The sequence below is a fragment of the Corvus brachyrhynchos genome, unplaced genomic scaffold (assembly GCF_000691975.1).
Source record: "Corvus brachyrhynchos isolate BGI_N302 unplaced genomic scaffold, ASM69197v1 scaffold279, whole genome shotgun sequence".
Taxonomy (NCBI): domain Eukaryota; kingdom Metazoa; phylum Chordata; class Aves; order Passeriformes; family Corvidae; genus Corvus; species Corvus brachyrhynchos.
The window spans coordinates 581,425-603,347 of record NW_008246060.1 but is presented as its reverse complement, the minus strand read 5'-3'; the positions used below and the strand labels follow the sequence as shown (position 1 = coordinate 603,347).

Sequence of the window (21,923 nt, the reverse complement as noted above, 5' to 3'; positions counted from 1 at the left end):
GTAATTGTCTTTTGATAAAGGCATACGTTAAAAGCTGTACTTGTAAACAGCTGGGAACCCTTAATTCCACTGTTTAAAGTCCAAGTCTTGATTGACTTTATTCAGAGCTCGGCTCTGCCTTCCAGAGCCTTCCTACCACTGTTCAATGCCAGTATCTGAAAGGGAAGAATAACTTTCCCTCAACCAAGTGTATTCTTGTTAATTGTCACTCTGCCAGAGCTGACAGCTCTTTGGCTGGCCAGTCTGACTTTGAAAATTAACTATTCTTAGTGCTTGCAGATCAATAATGCTGGAGTTTAGAATAGACTGTAAATACTTTGCTAACCATACATTATTAGAAGCTTTGAAGTCTTACTCGTGCATTCTCCCAAGCAATACCAGTGTACTGTACTGCTCAAGAATAATATGCAATGAAGGCTTTTGGCTGGGAAGAGAGGGTGGCAAGCATCAAGCTCTTGTGTAAAAGATTAGGCGTGCAAAGCACATTTTTCTTAAAATGAATGGGTCATTCCTCTGAAATCCAGTATAAACAGGCTTTATAAATCAACAGCTGAGAAGGCTACAGAATGCCACCTATAAAACAGTGTTTCTCTGGCTGTTTGATGAGTGGTGGCCATGTACCTTCTAGATGCACTGGTAATTCAGCTTTAAATCAATCCTCTAACTGCCTAGAACAAGACATGAGAAATGGAAAAGTGATTATTCATCTGTTGTAACCTTATTAGAAGCTTCACAGGAATGAAACAGCTTAAATACTGCCTCGTGGTGGACAGTGTAATTTGCCAGGGTTTTGTAATGTGTGTTGATGTAAAGATAACAACACCTGTACAGCTAATAGGTTTGAACAGGTTCGGTTTATATTTTGTTTTGGGTTTTTTTTTTTTATTTTTATAAACTTTGGCAGCAGTGCCTTGTAGGCTTGGATCATGGTGGGTTTCTTTGGAGCCTGTCTGCTGGAGCCTTTCAGGAGTTGTTTCTTGATTGGTTAGTACAATGTAGGGCATTGTCTCCTGAAGATACAGAGCTTACTGACAGATAGGATGGTTTCAGAAACTGGTAGAAATTGGGTGTCAGGTCCAGACAGCATAATTAAAAAAAAGAAGCTTGGAAAGTCAGTGAAAATGTGCATTTGATTCACTTGTCCTACTGATTACTCATAGTGCAGATATCTTACAATTCTTTACCAGGACTGTCCAGTAAAGGTGTGCTGTGTCTTACTTGAAAACTTTATAGGTTGCAGGGCAGTCCCACATGGGATGGGAGGTAATGTCCAAAAAAGGACTGGTACATTTTTTCACCCCCACAGATTTTTCTGTACACAGTTGAAGGCCTGACCAAGAGAAAAAAAGGAAGTCTAAGTAGGTTTAGTAGGTTTGATAACTATGATAGAACATTCCTTAAGAGCATTCTTAAAGCTTTCTGTTTATGGTCAGTGTTTTGGTCTGTACCTGCTCTTAAGTCTTCCATGCAATATGCACATTGTTGTGGCTCCTAATCTAATTTCTGCCCTCACTCTCTAACTTGCTGTGTGAGAACAGGATGGTTCATGTGGGAGGAGGAATGCAGACAGCAATTGCAAGCTGGTTCAGAGTTGAAGTGACAGTAGGACAGGAGAACAGGGAGGTTGTAGCTTTGGGAATCAGCTGAGGAATAGATTTCTGTAATGAGCAGTTTTTCTGTTTCAAGTCATCTGGTAGTTCTTGTGTGCTAAGCAAAGTGAGGTTTTCTATTTTCGGGATTTTAAAAATTTTTTTTACAAAAGGTGGATGATGGGGGAAGGGACTGCTGAGGTGCTGAGACTTGGGCACTTCATGAGGGAAGTTCAACTGTTGTGGCTTTTCTAGTTTTTTTTTCTTTGAATCTCTAATCAGAGTTTGGGATGCGTAAAAAATTGCTGGATTGAAATGTGCTTAAAAAGATTAATAAACAGGTGGTTGTACTGCTTACTTTGCAGTGGGAATCATCCAAGCACGCAGCTGGAAAGGTTGATTCTGTTTCTCTCTCTGGCAGCCGTGGCAAGCCCTGTCCTGTGGCAGAAGGAATGTGTGAAGGGGCCGGAGGTGTGGTGCCAGAGCATTCGCACCGCGTCGCAGTGCGGGGCGGTGAAACACTGCCAGCAGAATGTCTGGAACAAGCCTGCCGTGGTAAGTGTGAACCTCTGAGACCTCCCAGGCCCACCTGGGGCTGAGGTGGCTGGTTTCCATATGCTGAGGAAGATTTCTCAAAGCCTCTGATTGGAGTTAAGTGCTACATCTGACTCTGTCATTTGGGTGCTAGATAAACGTTGCTTTTCACTGCTCTGTCTTGCACAACTTGTCTGCTGACTTCTCCCGTGACCTGTTGTACAATCACCCAGCAATGTATGGAATGGAGCTTGTGGATTTCACTTGTTCCTCTTTATTACTGGCTCCTAATTCATAGGAATCTTTTCCGAACTTGAGCAATTACTATGAAAAAAGCTGTGGATTTCTTTAGGTCTTTCTCAAAGGTTACAATTCCCAGAAAGATGCAGCATATGCTAAATTATGAAAGTCATAATAAGTAAATAGTAGTACCAATATTACATTTAGTGCAGCTTTTCAAGTTGCATTTGCACTAAATGTGAGGGCTGCTTTACTAGATGTCGCTGTAGTTTGGGTATTGTTTCACAGTTTTCTAGGGGAGAAAAAGGTGTTTTACTCACAGATGCATTCAGTCCACACTGGCTGTGTCTGTGCAGAGGTACTTCAGTTTAAGGAAAAACAGGGGAAGGGAGGAATGTCAGAGCACCATTACAATGATTGAAGCTGCCTGAAATGTTCTAAGATTACTAGCAAGTATGAATGCACTGAAGAAAATGGTAAAAGAAGAAGGTGTCTTGGGGCAATCAACTATATTATACTTCAAGGGACTGGGACAAGGTGAAATGAGCAAGTGGTAGCATGCCAGCTTTTTCATACAGTGTTGGTTTACTGAAGAAACTGGAGCTAGACATGCTTGAAATAGCCTCACTCTTTGTTTAAAAATACCTTTTCCCACCCTGGCCTCAACCAGTATTTCTTCCTTAACTTAATTCCAAATCTGTTTGTTCTTTCTGTTGTTCTTTTCAGTTGTTCACACACTTCTCTTACAGGCAGTTAATTCTTTCTCCAAGTAACTCTCTGCTTTGCTCTCCAGAGCAGTATTCCCTGTGACTTGTGTAAGGAGCTTGTGACGGTGGCTGGCAAGGTTTTGAAGGATAATGGCACTGAGGTAAGCAGAGCTCCTTTTCTCCTCACCCCAAAACACTATTTGGTTTCAAGATCTCGTGGTGAGGGGGTGGAAGAGTAGTCTGTTTTCCTAACATAAGCAGCAGATGTTGAAAGTGCATGAGGAAAAGGCTTTTAAACAGCCTTTATTGGTTTAGAAATTAGCACATTCTAGAGCCTCCCATGCCTTAACACATCTGTGATTGACTGTAGATGCTTAATAAAATTGTTCTTGTGCCAGTGGGGCAGCAGTCTTAAAAGATAGGGCACTGCAGTCTGTAGGAGTGAGTGGTTAACCAAGTGAGTAAACCAAGTGGCCTTCATTTTGTTTTCTGAGCACTGCTTCCCTTTTTCTTTTGTCAGCCCGTGAGTTCTTTGGATAAACAAGTCACGGTCCCACGAGCCCATAAGCTCACTTTCTGCTCTTAAATGTAAATGTTTGGTTCTGGTGAGGCTGGACTGTGCAGGCCACACAAGCAGTGTTACATGTTTTTGCTGTGGCAGGGTCTCATTGAAGGTCCAGAACTGGGGAAAATATGTCTATAGTGTAGAACCTCATTCTAGTTTTGCTTGTTCTTACCTGGACCTACCTGAGTCTGAGGAGCTAGTTTCAGGCTTTGTATTGAGCATTTTGGGAATGGAAGGAGCATTTGAGAGAGAGATAATCTATCTATGCTCACTGCATCTTTCATAGGACGAGATCCGCTCTTACTTGGAAAAGACGTGCGAGTTTCTTCCTGACCCAGGCCTGGTCTCTGAGTGCAAAGAAATTGTGGATTCCTACCTTCCAGTTATCATGGATATGATCAAGGAAGAGCTTGTAAGTAGATAACAATTTTCAGCTGTTGGTATTAAAAGTTGTGCTCCTGTTGATGCCCAAATTTCTCTTCTGCGTAAGATTGTGCATAGGATCTTTCAATCCTGTGTGGATCACTGGTAGTATTAGTTTGAAGCCTGCTTCCTTGCTGTGAAATGTTTTCCCTGTCTTACCATGTTTCAGCTGAATGACTCTCTACTCTGAGCTTTAAAAGTGGCATCAGTTTGGAGCTTTATGTGTGTATCTTGTCTCCCTTAGGATAAACCTGAGGTTGTGTGCAGTGCCCTCGCTCTGTGCCAGTCCCTTCAGAAGCACCTTGCAGCAATGAAGCTCCAGAAGCAGCTCCAGACCAATAAGATCCCAGAGCTGGATTTCTCTGAACTGGCATCCCCGTTCATGGCTAACGTGCCTCTTCTCCTTTACCCTCAGGACAAGCCCAAGCAGAAGCTTAAGGTAAGGGTGCCAGGGCTGTTCCAGTGTGGACCATATGTATAATCTCGGATTAAGTTCTACAGTCTGTAAAGGCAAGTCTTGTGCTGTGCTGTTGCCATCCAGGACTGTGGTAATCAAGCAGGTCTTGCTGGAAACAATTTCTTCTGAGAGAAAGCTTGGCACCAGGGTTCAAAGGAAGAACAACTCTTCTCATATTTTGAGCAACCTGCTAGCTGTGCCCCTCAGGGGATGCATTTGTCTCTGAATGTAGAGGTGACAGACTGGATTGGAAAAGAGCAAATAGTTGACAAAGGGGGAATAGATGAGGCAATGAACTTGGGTGCAGAGGCTGAGTGTTGACAGCAAGCCGGGGTGTGGGAGTTGAGCAGTGACTGGATTGAGAACAAGCTGCTGTGGGTGGAGCAGATAAGAACTATGCTGGATTTAGAAACCTCCCCACTGTGGTCTGTAACAAAACCAAGAGATTTGAAGATTGGGTATCTTAACTGTTATCTCTACTTTGAAGCCAGGTAGGTACCTAATCTCCATCTAGTGGCTGGTGCACACACCAGCAGTAGCTTGTCTCCCTACTAGCTCAAGCTTCAAAGTATTCTACAGGGTGTTTATTAAGGTTTGCATATTGCTCAGAATAGCTTGTAAAACTTGGTAGTAACAGAAGCATCTAAAACATGTCATGTGAAGTTATGTCAACTTCAGTTTCCTTTCACTCTTTGCCCAGGCGAGTGGGGATGTGTGCCAAGATTGCATTCAGCTGGTCACTGATGTTCAGGAAGCTGTGAAGACAAACTCCTCTTTTGTAAAGTCTTTGGTTGCTCATGCCAAGGAGGAGTGTGACCGTTTGGGACCAGGGATGTCCGATATGGTAAACTGTCCTTTTTTGTTGAAAAATTCTGTTCCGGTAAGCAAACATAAAATAGTTTGCTCAGTGCCTTAATCCCCTGATCATATTCTCTATTTAATATCACAAAGGAGACTCTGATGCATGTGTTAACACAGTAGAACAATAACACTAAAATTGTAAACTTAATGGTCAGGAAAGTTGGGTGGGGTGTGTGGGACTGGAGAGGAGGAGAAAGACTCCAGATTGCTTTTAGCCATTAAAGGCCTTTTTCACAAAAATGGTCTGGCTGGGTAATGTGGTCGTATCAATGAGGGGGAGGGCTCTTTGACCTGAGAGGAAGAGAAAAGGCTAAGCAGTTAACTGTGCAGCAGTTTAGTAACCTGCAATGCCATTTTGTATTTGGGACAAGCTCTGAAAGACCTGTTGTTATGAAGTAGAACAGGTAAATTAATACCTTGAGATGTATTAGAAAATTCTAGATGAACTCTACAGCATGAGTGGTTTGATAGTCACAAGACTTTCTTTTCCCAATTCCTGCAGTGCAAGACCTACATCTCTGAGTATTCTGACTTGGCCATCCAGATGATGATGCACATGGTAAGATCAGCAGAGTGTAATATTTGCTCTCAATTAATTTTTCTGGCTTATGTAGCTGGCTTCTTTGGGAACAGGAAACATGCACTGCAGTAAAACTTCGGGGAGAGCCCTTGCTCTGTAAGTCTTGGTGTTAATGCTTTGAACTTGGTGTTTGAATAATAATTTCAGTTTCAAGATGCTTTCTTCAGCACTTTTCTTTCCATTTTATAACCACTTCTGCACTGCAAAAGGCACTTTAATCCTTTGAAATGTGAAGATAGATTACACATGTTCCTTTATATTCTTTTATCTCAGTCCTGTACTTACATCACTTCCCCCTCCCCCAAATACTGTGTTAAGGATATTAGAGTTGTCTTTGTCACAGTTTCGCAAAATTGGCTCACGTGTTAGAGATAAGGTGTCTCCTGGAAGCAAGGCTAAACATCCTTCGGGAATTGCTGTCTCAGGGCTCCTGCTCTCTGGGCTCTTGGCAGGAGCCATGCAAAGTGAGTGGTACCTTCTGCAGCAACATGCATTTACCTCTGACCACCTCGATAGCACCTCTTTATCCAGAGAGCTGAGGGCCTTTAAAAAAAGAGCTTAGCCTTTCCTTAGAGAATGCAGTCCCTAGATGCCACAGGTGACACAACAAATTACAGGTGAGTTTCTGAGTAGAATATGTGGCTGACTTGAACCTGAAGTTGGCAACATAGTGGCCTTTTTTTGTTTCCAGTTGCTAAAGGCTACTTAGAAGCTCATTGTGTTTCTTAAACATTCTGGGGGGAAGTCAATCTTTGTTCCAGCAGCACTAAGTTTCTCATTTTAAGCATTGCAGTGCAGTGTGTTGTTAATACCTGAAATTGGAATATGACTACACCTTGTATGCATCTAAGTGTTGTCCGGCCTCTTCGGAGGTAGTCTTGCCCACAATGCATTAATAACTGCAAATGAATAATGCTGGTTAGCACTGTGCAATTAAATGTGAGTTGCTCTAGCTGAGGATCTTTGGGGTGGGGACTGTGTCATATTCCATTATCTTCGTGGAAAGAATTTATGCAGTTCCAAGTGCTTGACATGTTTTTTTCTCTTAACTGTTATCTTAATTTCTCCTTTCTTCCTCTGTCTCCAATCTCCCCTGTCAACAGAAGGATCAGGTAGGTGAGCAACTTGCCTGTGGTGGTAGCCTGCTTGTAGTTCACCCTTTGCTCTTAAAGAGCTTGTGGTTCACTTCTTGCTCTCTTAGCTGTACACATGGTGTGATTGTACTCAGTGCTGACAGATACAAGGGATATTTATGTGATTAAAACAGAGAAAGACTGTAGGCTTCATCCGGTGCATCAGTCCTACTTCCAGCTCCAGATACCACTTTGTGCTACTAAGATTTCAACTTGATTATGCCTTGGCCAGTAGACCAGAAAATATCCTCCCTCTTACAGAAGAAGGATAGATGTGGAAAAAGCATGCCAGTGGCTCCCGTCAGCTGCTGGTTTGAAGTCTGGGCTCAAAAGGGCTTGGAGCAAAGCTGTCCCCAGGTCTTTCCTTGGTTAACCTTTAAATCCAGAACAGTGGTATAGATGTTTGAAGTATATGAATTGAAAAGATGAAGGCTTCCTGGAGCAATTTGGGCTTTTAATTTAACCTGTCCTGTGAGACCTTGTGTCTGTCATGTCTCTGTGAGAGAACATGTGTGTATGTGGGTGTTGCTGTAACATTAATACCTGGAACTGCTTCTGACAATGCATGAACCAAAGGGCTTGATTTAGGGGTGCTGCCTGGAGTAGTCTGAAGCAGCACAGTATCTCTGGTGTGCTGCTTTTGCCTGTGCATGAGATTGTGGCATGATATATTAATATTAACTCTAGGATAAGCCTCTGCTGTAAGAAGCTTGTGACAGGTGAGATGTGATCTTCTGATTACCTATAGGACCAAGGGTGTCTTTTTCTAGCTTAAGTAGACTTTAGGTGGGAAAATTCAAGTTTTGTGTCTCTCTCACTTTGCGTATCCTCCTCAGAGCAGTTTGCCTCATATCTGGCATTTCTTTGTGCATTTAGTAATGTATGTTTCAAAAAAGAAGTGCATGAGGAGTGTGTTTCTTTGAGAAAGACTTAGCCTTTCTAAAGACTGATACTGTTTGCTCTTTTCTCTTACTGTGAGAAGAACATGTGAAGTTCAGTTGTTGCAGTACAAATGGTTAGGCTTGAGTTTTAACAAGCTCAACTTTTGTTTCTTGTAGGCTGTGTTCAGTAATGCAAGAAACTGTTTCTGTTTGCAGAATGTGATGTTTCTGGCAGCTTTAAAGAAGGTAGTTTGTGGATGAGGAAAGAGGTTCTTTCTTCTTAGGCATTTCTTTCAGCTTTTGGGTGAACTCTGAAGTCAGGATAATTGACGTCTCCTGTGATTACTTAAAGCTGGGGAGCAGCTTTGTGGATGCAGGTCTGATGTGATGCTGCTGGTGGCCTGTTTTGGTGTTGGTAGCTCTTAAGTCAGCCCCTTTCAAAGGGCGTGGGTAGTGTGGCTCACGGGACGTGGTTTTTTAAATGGGGGTTTTAACCTCTTCCTCTTTAACAGGAACTGCTAAATTTCATCCAGTAGCTGTCCTGCCTATAACCTTACCAAATGCTTTGGCAATACTTGAAGTAGAAGTAGTCATGAAACTTCTAGTTGTGTTGGAGCCTTTTAAAATTTAGAGCCCTGCTCACAGGCTCTGTAGAAAGGGCAGAGACTTCTAGACTTTTAAAAATTCCTTGTACATCTCTTTTCAGCAACCAAAGGACATTTGTGCCATGGTTGGGTTCTGTTCTTCTGTGGAATCTGTTCCCCTTCAGCCTCTGGTGCCAGCTCACGTGGTTCATGAGGTGAAAATGGAAACTGTGGAGGTAAGATGGGGTTTTTGTACTTTGCTTTCCTTTTTGCTTTAGTGTAACAAACTCAGTGAAACAGAAAAAGATGAGCTTTTATGCACAGAATAATCCAAGTCTTCCTGCATATAAATTCCTGGCCTTTTCTTGTTTCTGATGCTGATTTGTGAAGTAGGAAAGCTGATGATTTGTTTCAAAACCAAAGCTACAAGGTAATGTTTCAGGATTGAAAGGGGAACTCTTGTTCCAGCAGTTCTGAGTGACACCTTAAATGTAAATTCTTAGTTTGAGTTTTGCTCTTTGTTTGGAGTAATACTTTGATCACTTTTAAAAATGGGGCAGCACTCTCTATATGCAGATGGGTGATCAGGGTCAGAATGCTGAAGCTCTTGAGTTTGAAGAAGCGCCTTGTCTTCTCCAAAGTTTTTTTTGTGAACAGGAGGATGTCTCAATTCTAGGAAATGTTGTCCTCCATTAAGGTATTGTAAAAACCACTATATATTTCCCTTGATTTCTGTCTCTATGGGATTGCTTATTTCTTTGTGTCTACTAAATTCAACTCCTTATATAGCCTGGGGGTTGTAGTCTTGAAATTGGTCATACAAAAGGCCTGTTCATTCAGACAGGCTTTTTCTGAGACCTTTGAGGTTGGCTTTGGGTTCTGTGTGACCTTTTGAATACAGCCCAAACTGAGCAGTTAGGTGAATGCTGTTAGGAATTGTCCCTGTCAAGTGGGGTCCATTGCTGCTGTATTGTTTGTGTATTTCTTCTGTGTACTCAGAAAGCCGTAGTTCAAGAGAAGACTTTTTCTCTGTGTGAAATCTGTGAGACCATGGTGAAAGAAGTGACTGGCCTCTTGGAGAGCAACAAGACAGAGGTGTGTGAGTTGGTGGGCATGGTACCCCTTCCTAGGCTTTGGCTGAGATGGGGCCGTAGTGAAGGGGGAAGGAAAGTTAATTTTATTGCCTGTTTTCACAACAGCAAAATTTCTGTCCTGGGTGGGACAAAAAAAGATACGCTTATGAACTGAGTCAAATTTCTCTCCCTCATTTACTCCTCCTCCCCTGTGCTTCAGGAGGAAATTGTGCATGAGATGGAGGTGGTCTGCCGCCTGTTCCCGGGAAGTGTCAAGGACCAGTGCAAGGACTTCATCGAGGTCTATGGCCAGGCTGTGATTGACATGCTCTTGGAGGCAACAAATCCTGAAGCTGTGTGTGCCATGCTGAAATGCTGTGCAGCTGGCAAGCTTCCCCAGCAGCCAGGTGGGTGATGAGGGGTCTGTGGTGTTCAGAATGAGCTGGTTCAGCTATGATGAGCTCTCTCTTGAGGACACTGCAGATACTGCCTCTTTTCTTCTCTTTGGGGGAACTACCCAAGCACTGATGTTTGGTTTGGTTTTTATTTTTCTCAGTTGTAGTGAAACCTGCAGGTGGCTTCTGTGATATTTGTAAGATGGTGGTGGCTTACGCAGACAAAGAGCTAGAGAAGAATGCCACGACAGCTGAAATCGAAGCGTTGCTGGAAAAAGTCTGTCACTTCCTGCCAGAATCTGTCAGTGATCAGGTAAGGTGTTTGTGCAGGAGGCAGACTAAAAAGCCATGGTCTTGGTGGTTGGGAACTGTCCCTGTTGAGTTGTTTGGTTTGCATAGGTCCTAACAGTGACAATTATGCTTAACTTCATTTTCTGAGTGTTTTACCTGACAGTCTGTCTACATGCTAATTTTAGGTTCGTCTCTCAAGTGTGTCTGCTTCTGCTCTAAATGTCCAGGTACTCCTAACAGAGGTCTGTGTTTGGCCAAATGCCTTCTCCGTGGCTAGAGACAAACTGTCCACAGGTGCAGCTGGGACTGGCTTGTGTCCGGCAACCTGACCCTTCACAGATTTTTCCCTTTACTAGTTAGCACCAAAGCATAACAACTTCTCCTGTGCTGTAGAGCAAATAAAGGGGGAAAAGGCTTGATCTGAGGCAGCTGAATGACCTTGCTGTGTGGCAGTCTGCCTTCCAGTCAGGAAAAGGCAGATGGAGATAAACAGAAGGATGAAACACGGAATCCTGGAATGGTTTGGGTTAGAAGGGACCTTAAAGACTAATTCCAACCCCCCTGCCATAGGCAGGGACATCTTGCAGAGTATTTGGGAAAACTAGAGAGCAGCTTCTCTTGCTGGTTTTTTAACAGCCTTCTCTGCTAAAGACTGGGAGGAGTTTGGGGTGCAGGGGGTTAGGTTTGCTCAGTTCTCATCCTTGGGAGTTGGCAGTCCTTTGAATAGATGTCTGCTTTTAAGGGCCTGAATTGACTGGCTGGATTGTTGGACTGATTTGCAGTCAGGAAAAGTTTGCCTGGAAATCCTCTGAGGACAGTGGGTGGGAACAGTTGAAGGTTTGTTGTTTTTTTTTCTCAACACTCTTCCTGTTCAGGGGATTAATGAAGTAATTGGAAGTAGGCTGCTGTAATTTCAGTGGGACACCTGTTAGACCACTGATACCAAGATTTACCTGAAAATCTTATTATGTGGCTGCTGAGTGTCAGCAAGTGGCAACTGCTTGTAAGTTTACTGGGGATAGAATATAGAGGCTTGAAGCAGCTGTGGAACAGCTCTTCCTGCTGTGAGGCTGTTTAATAGCTGTGGTTGGTTTATTAATTGATGCCATTCGTCTCTGCTGAGAGTGGCAGCATCTTCCTTAGCTCTGACGGTGGCCTCTCCACTAGAGGGAGAGAGGCTGTTCCTGGCAGAAAGTGCTCCTGGTGCTGCCTGGTCTGAGGGAATGAATAGCTTGAGTCCAAGTGCTTAGGAGTCCTTGCTACTGTCCTGCTCAGGATGTTTGTCTCCAGCTGGTTCCGTGTGCTTTCCTCTTGAGACAGGAGTGATCTCATGATCAGAGATGAAGCTTTGCAGTCAAAGCTTCTCCTGCTTGGTTCTTTTCCCAAAGCCTGTCCTGTTTGGTTCTTTTCCTTGTGATCCCTTCTCTCCTCATAACCTGTCTGCAGGCAGCTGCAGGCAGGTAGGAGCTAGCAAAAAACAATGTAGTTGTGTGATTAGTGCCTGACTCCTTTGCCGTCTGCAGAGCTCAAGCCTCTGCTGTATCCTTGTGGAGTGTGTCCTTGGGGTGTTCGGGGTAGCATGCAGGCATGCCTGCTGCAGACCACACATTCCTCTGCTTTCAGAGGCTCCAACGGAAGAATCTCTCACCCTGTGTTTTGTTACAGTGTGTGCAGTTTGTGGAACAGTATGAACCCGTGGTTGTGCAACTCTTGGCAGAGGTGATGGATCCCACTTTTGTTTGCACTGTGAGTATTGCATTTGGTTTTATTGAGTGCAGGCTCTGATACAGTCCTGCCTACTGTCCTGGGTGCCTTTCAGTGCCCAGCATGCAGAAACTTCGCTGGAATCAAAATCAGCACGCTGAATGCTTAGAGCAAGCCCCTTGAGCAAGGCCTGGGGCTTACTGCCTGGCCTGACTGCCAGCCTAGCACAAGGAAGGGCAGAAGGAGAGAGCTGCCAGTGGTTATCCACTGCTGAGGTTCAGTGACAGGGTGTTGTGATGTGCCCTAAGTGTGGTGGGAGGTAAAGTGACATTTCCTGAGAAAGGTCCCTCTCTGTAAGACCTGTTTTTCAAAACTTGATATGAAGAAGTTGCAGTAACTTAATTCTCCCCTGCTTTGTGGCTGCTGGTTCAGCTGCAGGTGTGACCTCCGTGAGAGCTCTGGCAGCTCCTGCTCCTGTGCAGCTTCCACACTCACTCAGGTGGAAGCTCATACATAAGGCTGGACTTGAGATCTCTTGGTGCAATTAGAAAGATGCTGACTATGCTGCTCTTTTCCCAGAAACTCGGAGTCTGTGAGTCAACTAAAGAGCCTCTCCTGGGGAATGATGCCTGTGTCTGGGGTCCAGGCTACTGGTGTAAGAACATGGACACTGCTGCTCAGTGCAACGTACGTAAAGCAGGGTTCTGCCTCCAGTTTCCTATTGATCTTTGACAGCTCCTTCTGAGCTTCTTTTGGCTTCTACCACACTTTGAAGTGGATGAATTCCAGTTGAAAAAATAACCAAATGGGTACTAGTTTGATTAAAAGGTGTTTCATAGCTCTTAGCTTTCCTCTTCTTTTTGTATCCCCCACCTGTCTGCTAGTATTTCAGAATCTATAGTAAGGCACAGTGTCAGCTTTATATTTAGTTAGTGTTCCTGCAGCCAACAGACCATGTCACAATCTCTCATCAGGCTCTAAAAATTGGCTTCCAGTATTGCTTTTTCTGCCAGGCCTTAATGGCTAAGGGTCATCAGCCTTTTCTGAAAGCTCCTGGCTGGTGGGACCAAGGATGTTATTTATTCTAGTCCTCTTTGAAATCACTTACTTTAAGAAAAACATATTTACTCCCGAGATCTTGGCTCAGGATAAGGTGTTGAACTGCTTGTTTGCAAACTGGCTTTTTTCCACTAATATCAGCTGTTTCTTCCCCTTTAGGCTGTTGATCACTGCAAACGTCATGTGTGGAACTAGAAGAAGAATTTCCAGTTCTGAAGGTTTGCCATGGCTCTTAGGAAATGCGGGCTGAGGTTGGCAGAGAGCTGTATCTCACATGTCCCTCCTCTCTGCCTCATTAACAATTTGACCTTCAAGTTCCTTTGTTGTAACTCTTCTGTAGCAGTGCTGCTGTTGAAGGATCAGATCTTCATCATTGACTTAACAAAGATATTCCCGATTGTACAGTTTAACTCATTATGCTCCTAAAAATAGTCAGTGTGTTGTAGATTTTTTTTTTTTTAAATCAGTAGGCTGACGTGGTTTTTTTATGTGCTGGGAACAATGACAGAGATGATGACATGAGACAAGGCTCTTATATTTTAATTTTAAAAAAAGAACAAGGTAGCAACTAAACTTTCAAATGTCTTTCTGTAGGCAGCATTGGGAAGATTTTATATGCTTTGCATTTTTAACATCTGGCTGGAATGTTTCTTTTCTATGTATGGGAACTCTAAGGGATAATGTTGAATCTGGAAATCCTTTCAGCTGGAATTTTCAAAGCTCTACAGATGCAGAGGAGGGGGCTTTGTGTGCCCAGCTAGCTTTCAAAGTAACTGGTACTTTAAAAGATGCATTTGAGTGATCACGCTTGTGGCTCATGGTGTTGTTACAGCTAAGGAAAACCCTCCCTCAGCCTTTGATCACATCCTTCTGATTTCCTTGGACTACTTGGTCTCAGCATGGGTGTTCTGCTGCCAAGCCCTGTCCAGTGGGATGTCAGTCTCCTGAAGCATGCTGGCATACCTGAGGAATGACTCTGTTTTTTCTTATCCTAGTTGCTCAATTCTGCTTAGTCTTGCAGCTTCCCACAGGCAGCCAGCTGGGTGCTGAGGAGGAAGCGTGAGCTGTCACTGGAAGATGGAGGAGGATCAAGTCAGCAGGAGCTGGGAATATGTCAAAGGGAGTTCAGCATTGAGGACAGAATTTTTGGAAAAACGAGTTTTATTGTAAACTGTTCGTTCCTTGATGTGCTTTTTTTCTCACAGCATATTTCAGTCATCTGAAACTTGTGAGGTGCTGTGAGGTCTGGGGGCACCTCCCCCTGCTACCCACCCACTCTCACTGACACCCTTCTGAGTAACTGGAGGTATGAGTTGTTACCCAGAGTTCCCATTTCTGTTGGGAAGTGCAGCAAGCAGAGATGGCAGGTGGTAGGAGCACTAAAGTAGGTATTTGAAGCTCTGCTGGCACACCTGACAGCCTGCCTTTCAGACCTCTCTGAAATTCCACTGAAATGGCCTGAAATCCCAAAAAACAGCCTTCAAGGCAGACTGCTACCCTGGGAACATGGCAGGCCCTTGATGTGAGGGGTCCTTGGGAGTGAGAATCCTGCTTGTATTCCTTGGGATGGGCCTTGCATTGGGTGTGCACTTCTGATCACATTAATCCCCACAACAGAGGCACCGAAGTAGCTCTGAGGAGACCTTGGGAAGGAGCAGCTGGGCAGATGTGGAGCTTTGAAAATTCCAGTCCTGTTCAGAAAGATGCTGGTAACTCCTGCTGTTCCTGTGGTGTGTGGAGCATGCAGGAGCTTCCCTAACAGCGCTGTAGCAGCAAGTAGAGTATTTTTCCTTGGAAAACCACGGGACTGCTGGTTTTTGGTTGATCTGTGTACATACTAAAAGCCTGGGCAGTGCTAACACATGGCAGCAGAGGTTGGTCTCTCCTGTTTCCTGAATGCTGAAGCACTCATGGCTTTAAACAAGAGGAGAAAAAAGGAAAATTTCTGCTAAAGACATAAAATACCTGCAGCTTTCTGTCCTGACAGGCTTGTGCAGTGGTTCTGGTGGTGTATCCCAGCTGGGGTAGATAGAGCAGATAGGAAATGGGCTCTGTTCTTTTGGCATCACTGCCCTGGAGGGACGGGCTGTGTTACACCACGGTACAGAGGGTGGCATGTGGTGTTTTAAACTGGATGGCGTGGATCTTTCTTGGAGGCAGGTGGAGCTGCACTGACAACTTGGCAGGGTGGGAAGGTTTTATTTTCTTGGGGTTTTTAGCAGGATTCATGCTGGTGACCTGCTGGGCAAGGCAAACCAGCACAAGTCCTGTGCTGCTGCTGGGAGTCCCTTTAGTTTTTTCCCTTCCTGTGGACTGTGGCACCTGACCTGCTTGAGTCATGCTGGGGGGACACGTGCAGTTGCTTTCTAAAGAACATTGTCTTGATTTTTTTCTTTTTTTTTTTTTTTTTTTTTGCACAAAAGCTTCCTTAATGAACAATAAAAACTTCTGTAAACCGGTAAGTTCTTGTGTTTCATTTTTTTCATTGGCAAAGGATCTTGTTGAGGTTCCCTGTGGCTGCAGGGCCAAGAGAAGGCACATCCCAAGGTGTCACTGGGAATCTGGGACTGAATGGATTCAGGTTCCAATTAAGCTGCGTGTCCCATCAAGCCTTTGTTCTGCTCAGCATGGTTGCAGGTGGAAGAGGCTTGTCTGGGATTGCTGCTGCTCTCTTCCCTGGACAAACACAACGCCTGGTGTGAGGCAACAGCCCTGTGTTGCAATTGCTGCCTTGTGCAGGCCAGAGGGACTTCTTGATACCGGCCTTCCCTGCTGACTTGCATTTAACGTGGCTTCCCTTGTGTCCTCATTCCTTGCTTGATTTCAAATAAAACATAAAAATGTCTTTTAAAGGCAGGGCACGTGGTGATGTCACGTGGCTCCAGCACAGTTTTCCCTGTCCCTGCCTGCCCTCTGCAGCCAGGTTAGTGTTGAGCAGCAGGTTCTGGGCTGCTTCTGACCTCCTGGGAATACCTGCCTGGCTCAGGTCCCTCCCTCCCTGGTGCTGATTTTATAATCAAGGCATAAAGTGAGGGGTGTGGTAATTGCCCTGCGTAGGTGTGGGTTCTCACTGCTTCTCCCAGCCCATCCAAGATTCCTCAGTCTGGGAGCAGCATAGGAGAGGAACCAGCCACTGAGGACTCTTAGGAGCGGCATGGAGAGCAAATGGAGTGGCTTGGTGCTGATCATTTCTGTGTGCCTGGGCTCCTACCAAGGTAAGGCCAGGCCTGGGGGTAGGTAGGATGTGGAGAGCCCAGAAAACCCTGCTGAATCCCAAAACTATTCTCAGCTTTGGTGTTTTATGCTCCATAATGTGCTTCCTCATTCCTCTGGTGTTGGAGTTGGGCAGAGGAGAGCTTGGGGGAAGGTGGCACCACTGGCTGCTTTACCACCTGGATATGAGTGTTGGAACTTAGGCTCTTAAAGGTGATCTCAGGGCAAAAAGGGGTTTGCTCCCTCCCTTCTCTGGGATTCAGGCACAGCTGGTGCTGTGCTGGGGCATGGAAGGAGGAAGCCAGTTGCTGGGGGTGTCTGCAGTGGTGCAGGAGAGGGGCTGCTCTCTCTGCTGCCTTTGGTACTGGGGCCTGGCTGCCAACGTGTGAGCTTGGGGAAGCCACTTGGTTGTCACAACAGAGTGACGACGCTGCCACCTGAAGCTGCCCTTTTCCTGATGGTCCTCAGAGGAGATGCAGGAGCAGGAAGTTGCCTCTGCTGTGGCTTGCTGAGCTCTGGGAAGGGTGATGGGGTGATGTGCTCTACTCACCTCAGGAGCCCTCTTCAACATCGGGACTTGGGTCTCTGTGAGCGAATCCTGCTGCAGGCAAAGCTCTGCTGCTGTCCCTTAGTCATGCCCCTGCCCATCCCCAGGAAACAAGCTGGGAAAGGCCTGTTTCTAACCTCTGGTCCTCCCTTGAGGCCAAATCGCTGTGTTTTGAGGAAATCTTCCCCAGAATAAGTGGAGCCCTGCTGTTGTAAGGATATCCCCCATGTTTAAGAGTGAAGAGCCCCCCTTGCACCCCAGTTACCCCAGGCTTGGTTCACTGGGTTCCTCTGACGTGACCTGCCCAGGCTTTGTGGTGGAGGACTTGTGAGTGCGCACGCGTGGCCCGGGGTGGGGGGACGTGTCCAGGTGTTGCAGCCAGCAGCAGGCAGAGCAGGAAAGTTCACCTGCGCTCGGCACGTCCAGCCTGGGGTGACGCCTGCCCTGGGAGCCGGCAGGGGCTTGGCTGCACGGCACGGGGGTGCTGCGGGACCGGGGACCCTGGAAGCCTTGGAGAAGGATTTGGGAGCTGGGAAGAGTGTATTTATGGTTCTTGCTGTAACAAGGGGTGTGCGCCAGGCCGGGAATTGGGGCGCTGGGGCCCACGCTGCCACCCCCGGGGTTTACGTCACAACCGGCTCGCCAGGCTCTGCCGGCTCGGCCGGGGCGCTCCGAGACTCCATGGAATGCCAGCAGAGCCCTGCCAGAGCTGGAGCTCGGTGCTGGATCCCCCCTGAGCAAAGCCCACCCCATCCCCCGGGCCTGGCAGACCGGAATAGGGCAGTTGTGGCTGGCCTGGGACCACAGTGGCACGGGAGCATCCCTGCCTCGCTCCTTTTGCTAAAAATGGCATCATCTAATAACCCTGCTGCCTGTGTCCCTGGCAGCATGAGGTGGCTCCGGCACGGCTTTGAAACGTGTAGGAGAGCTCACGAGACACCAGTTGCCGCAGTTGCTTGCCCCGTGGCAGTGGTTTCCATTGGGGGAAGCTCCCCCTGCTCTCAGCTGTTGGGAGTTATGATTAGTCCTAATTACCTTCTGGCCCAGCACTTGATGGGTGAGTTTCAGCTTGAGCAGGGCGAGGAGCAAGCACTGAGCTGAGGAGCTCTGTGAGCCAGGAAAGTTCAGGACCAAACCACCCGTGTCTTCTAGATCCCCCGATCCCCTTCTGGGGTCCGGGCTCCAACACAGGGCTGTGAGAAATGCTGGGGTACCGGCTCAGAAAAAAAAATGCTGTGGGGTTGTTGTCTCCCATCTCCTTGGTTTTGGTGCTGCCCCTTAGTGTCTCTTCTGACTTGCCATTCCTGTTTGCCCTGATGCTGGGGCCAGGGTTGAAAACATAAATATATACCTCTCAGCTGATGCGGCGAGCTCGGCATCGCGCAGCTGGGGAGGTGTGTGGGAAGCCTGGGAAAGCGGGGGGACTCGCCCTGCCCCGCGGCTCACCTGTCCCAGTGCTGCCGTCAGCCCGATGGGGAAATCGGGGCTGAAACACGACCCGGCACCCTCCGAGCTGCGCCAGCGCTTTTGGGGGCAGCTGGGACTGGTGAGGGGCTTGGGACCCCTCTCCCCACAACCTCCGGCTCAGGGGACTTTCCAGGGTGGCCCTGGGCACCTCACGCTGCCGTCTCATGGATGAGCTGGAGGCGTTGCCAAAATCCAGCATGCAGGGAAAGCAGCTTTTGGGGAGAAATCTGATAAGGGCAGGGTTGGGTGGAAGGAGCAGTTTCTGCCTTTGGCTTTATTCCTGCTCTGCAAAATCATAGACAGGGCTGGGGGATAAAAGCTGGATGCAAACGCTTGGAGCGGGGAGGGTTGTGGTTTGCTTAGAAACGCCTCTTGCAAGAGGGTCTGCAGCAGGGTCTGCCTGTCCCTCTGCTCGGGTGCTGCTCCCTATATACCCCCAAATTCCCGGAGCGCCTCCCAGCCAAAGCAAGGCAGCGAAGGGCTTGGGTTGTGTCCTCTCCCCGCCTCCTCCCCAACCGCATCCTGGGTGGGCACAGTTCCCGGTGGAAAGGAACACTCGCCCCAGCAAAAACGAGTCCTGACACACCAAGGTGACAATTAAAGCGCTGCTCTTGCGCCACGCCACCGCGCTGCCGGGGCGGGCCATGCCGCGGCTGCCGTGCCGGGGATTTACAGTCAGGAGAAAATGCTGTCGTGGGGAGGAAATAAAACCAAAAGAACCCCACCAAAAGTGGGGTTGCTCAATCGTTGCCGGGAGCCGTGGCGTGACTATCCGGCTGCCGTGCGGGGCTGAGCGCCGGCGCCCCGGGTTTGCAAGATTTATTGCTGCTTTTATAAGCAGCCGCCTCTGCAGCGTGTCAGAGGGTGCCGTGAGGTTGAGGATGAGACCCAAATTCCCTTTGCTTCTGACCCTGTGACATCCCATTGAAAAAGCTGGCTGCCTGGCAAAGCCAGCCTTAAAAAATCATTTATAAACGAAACAACCTCCCCCACGACTTTGGGAGCTGAGGTGGAATCACAGCGGGAGGGTGAGGAGCATCACCCCTAGCTCACTGCGGTGCAGATAGGGAGGTTAGTTTGGTGTCTTGGGGTGCCTCGTGGGCTGACCGTCTCCTCTCCCCTCTCACAGCCGGGGCCAGCCCCCTCCACGAGTGTGGCAAGCAGCCGGAGGACTGGTGCCGCGACGTGGCGACCGCGGCTAAGTGCGGGGCACTGGAGCTCTGCCAGCTCACCGTGTGGGACCGGGCCCTGGGGGTAACAGTGCTGGGAGCAGGGAATGCGGGGGGCTGCGGGAGAAGTGCCCATCTGCCCCAGAACATGGAGATGGCAGGAGAATCCCAGCCTGCCCACCCCAGCATCTGGCGCCCTCAGGCAGCGACATATCTGCAGAGTAAACGGCAAAAATCAATGGGTGCCCCGGGACGTTCCCAAGTGCCCCGTGGTGGGGTGGAGGATTGGGATCTCGAGAGCAAGTGGTGGGTCTGGGTGCTGTGACAGCATCCCCACATGTCCCCTCTCTCAGCAGAAGGGGATCCCCTGTCACCTGTGCCAGGTGGCGGTCTCTGTGGTGGGCAAGATCCTGCAGGACAACTGCACCGAGGTGGGTCTCAGTAGGAAGGGGATGTGGGGCTGGTGTTCCTCCCCACCAACACCACTGAGGCCCTGAACACTCTCTCTGTCACCCAGGAAAAGCTGCGGCTCTTCTTGGATAAGAAATGCCAGTACCTGCCCTTCCAGGACTGGTCTGTCAAGTGCAAGAGGATGGTGGACACTGGCATCCTCGTGCTCGTCCAGCTGGGCAAGCAAGTGCTGGTAATGCAGGGGAAGCCCCTGGGTTTGCATTTCTCTGTGGTTTGGGATGTCTTAGGGGCTTGCAGAGCAAAGGATGCTCCTGGAGCCTGGGACAAAGCATCTGAAGGATGTGATGGAGATGGAAATGACCTGGGGCGGGTGGAGGTGGTGGGTGGGATGGGGCAGATGCAGCCTCAAGCCCCCACCCCTCTGCTCCCCCAGTCGGAACCAAAGGTGGTGTGTGGGACCATCAAGTTGTGCCAGCCCCGGAACAGACCCACGGAGAGCTTGAAGTATGAGAAGCCACCACCAGCTGCCACAGACCCCACCCAGGACTTCGCCGACCTGATCGCCCCCTTCATGGCCAACGTGCCCCTCCTGCTCCATCCCCAGGACCTGCCTCACGGCGAGGCCCAGGTACCGTGGCACGGACAGGAATGGTGCTGATCATGGAATCATGGAACGCTTTGGGTGGGAAGGGACCTTACAGATCATCTCATTCCAAACCCCTGCCACAGACAGGGAATGTGCCCAGGTTGCCCCAAGCTCCATCCGAGCTGGCCTTGGACACTTCCAGGGATGGGTCAGGCACAGCTTCTCTGGGCAACCTGTGCCAGTGTCTTAATGCTGCTCAGGGATGAAAATCCCCTAAAAGCATCGCCTACTTAACAACAATTAAAGAAAGCCCCGAAAATTTCTGTGGAGCTGAAATAACTTCTGGTTTTGGGGGTGTCACCAGTTTGGGGGGATATTCCAGGATGCAGGAGGGAACCAGAGAGATGCTGGTCAAAGTGCTGCCCCAAATTGCAGCCAGTATTTAAATCCCAGCCCTGCAAATGCAGGTATTGGGGGGGGAGGGGGGCAGTGTTTGATTTTATTTTGGGGGTACCAATGTGTCCCTGCCCTTGTTATCCTGCAGGAGATGGAAGAGGTGTGTGGGCACTGCCTGCAGCTGGTGACAGCCGTGCAGCTGGAGCTGAGGGCCAACACTGCCTTCACCTGGGCACTGGTGGGCCATGCCAAGCGGGTGTGCGAGACCCTGACACCCGACCTGGCACAGCGGGTGAGGGGGCCAGCAGGGAATCACACAAGGGTTTGGGCTGGAAGGGGCCTTAAAGACAATGTCATTCCACCCCCTGCCATGGGCAGGGACACCTTCCACTGGACCAGGTTGCTCCAAGCCCTGTCCAGTCTGGCCTTGAACACTTCCTGGCATGGGCCCTCTTCTCCTCCTCGATGGGAGCATCTTTTGCAGATGCCTGCCCAGGTGGGGGGCGTCCACTGTCGGGCACTGAGGCCGTGTCTCCCTCCCGCAGTGCAAGCGCTCCCTGGCCGAGTACACGGACACGGCTGCCCAGCTGCTGCGCTACATGGTAAGAGGGTGGGGGCTCCCTGGGGGTGCCAGGGGAGAGTGGGTGCTAGCTGGGGGGCTGAATGGCACAGCCAAGGGGCCTCATCAGCAAATGCTTCTTTTTTTTAAAGTTAAACTCACTGCATTATATTCCTACAAAATTTAAATGTTTTTCCCCCCTTCTCTCTGGCTTGCAACTGCTGTAATTATATTTTATGTTCATTTTTTCTTGCCATTTTCTGGTCCCTCCACTGGTAGCAGGCTGAGGTAAGTGAGACCCATGCCCTGACGGGCTGAAATTCCCCTCCATGGGGGACAATGCCCACCTTATTCGGGATGTTTCTCTCCCCAGGACCCGATGGAGCTGTGTGGCCAGCTGGGACTCTGCGCCTCCACCTCGGCACTGCCCCTCCACACGCTGCTCACAGAGAAGGTGACGCAGGTCCTGCGCATGCTGGGGGGAAGGAGGGCCCCCCCC

The 21,923-nt window shown here is 48.2% G+C and overlaps 2 protein-coding genes across 5 annotated transcripts in view; both read left to right on the top strand.

Annotated features, from left to right (window-relative positions):
* The window catches only part of PSAP (prosaposin), a 23,321-nt gene extending 7,783 nt beyond the window's left edge, over positions 1–15,538 (top strand). Inside the window, exons 2-17 of the mRNA XM_017746304.1 lie at positions 2,011–2,144; positions 3,157–3,231; positions 3,922–4,047; positions 4,303–4,497; positions 5,216–5,359; positions 5,879–5,935; positions 7,060–7,068; positions 8,187–8,216; positions 8,677–8,790; positions 9,554–9,649; positions 9,848–10,034; positions 10,184–10,335; positions 10,499–10,540; positions 11,979–12,059; positions 12,597–12,704; positions 13,236–15,538. Coding sequence (XP_017601793.1) covers positions 4,024–4,047; positions 4,303–4,497; positions 5,216–5,359; positions 5,879–5,935; positions 7,060–7,068; positions 8,187–8,216; positions 8,677–8,790; positions 9,554–9,649; positions 9,848–10,034; positions 10,184–10,335; positions 10,499–10,540; positions 11,979–12,059; positions 12,597–12,704; positions 13,236–13,271 — 1,275 coding nt within the window. The 5' untranslated portion in view covers positions 2,011–2,144; positions 3,157–3,231; positions 3,922–4,023 and the 3' untranslated portion in view covers positions 13,272–15,538. The remainder of the gene's footprint in view (positions 1–2,010; positions 2,145–3,156; positions 3,232–3,921; positions 4,048–4,302; positions 4,498–5,215; positions 5,360–5,878; positions 5,936–7,059; positions 7,069–8,186; positions 8,217–8,676; positions 8,791–9,553; positions 9,650–9,847; positions 10,035–10,183; positions 10,336–10,498; positions 10,541–11,978; positions 12,060–12,596; positions 12,705–13,235) is intronic.
* Positions 15,539–16,157: 619 nt separating this feature from the next.
* LOC103623712 (prosaposin-like) overlaps positions 16,158–21,923 on the top strand; it is an 8,505-nt gene continuing 2,739 nt past the window's right edge. The window contains exons 1-9 of one of the 4 annotated variants that reach the window (XM_017746302.1): positions 16,158–16,291; positions 19,433–19,557; positions 19,826–19,903; positions 19,990–20,115; positions 20,317–20,511; positions 21,014–21,157; positions 21,411–21,467; positions 21,707–21,712; positions 21,798–21,905. In XM_017746302.1, coding sequence (XP_017601791.1) covers positions 16,231–16,291; positions 19,433–19,557; positions 19,826–19,903; positions 19,990–20,115; positions 20,317–20,511; positions 21,014–21,157; positions 21,411–21,467; positions 21,707–21,712; positions 21,798–21,905 — 900 coding nt within the window. In that variant the 5' untranslated portion in view covers positions 16,158–16,230. Of the gene's footprint in view, positions 16,292–19,432; positions 19,558–19,825; positions 19,904–19,989; positions 20,116–20,316; positions 20,512–21,013; positions 21,158–21,410; positions 21,468–21,703; positions 21,713–21,797; positions 21,906–21,923 lie in introns of all 4 variants that reach the window. The other 3 variants (XM_017746300.1, XM_017746301.1, XM_017746303.1) reach the window with 3 other exon arrangements.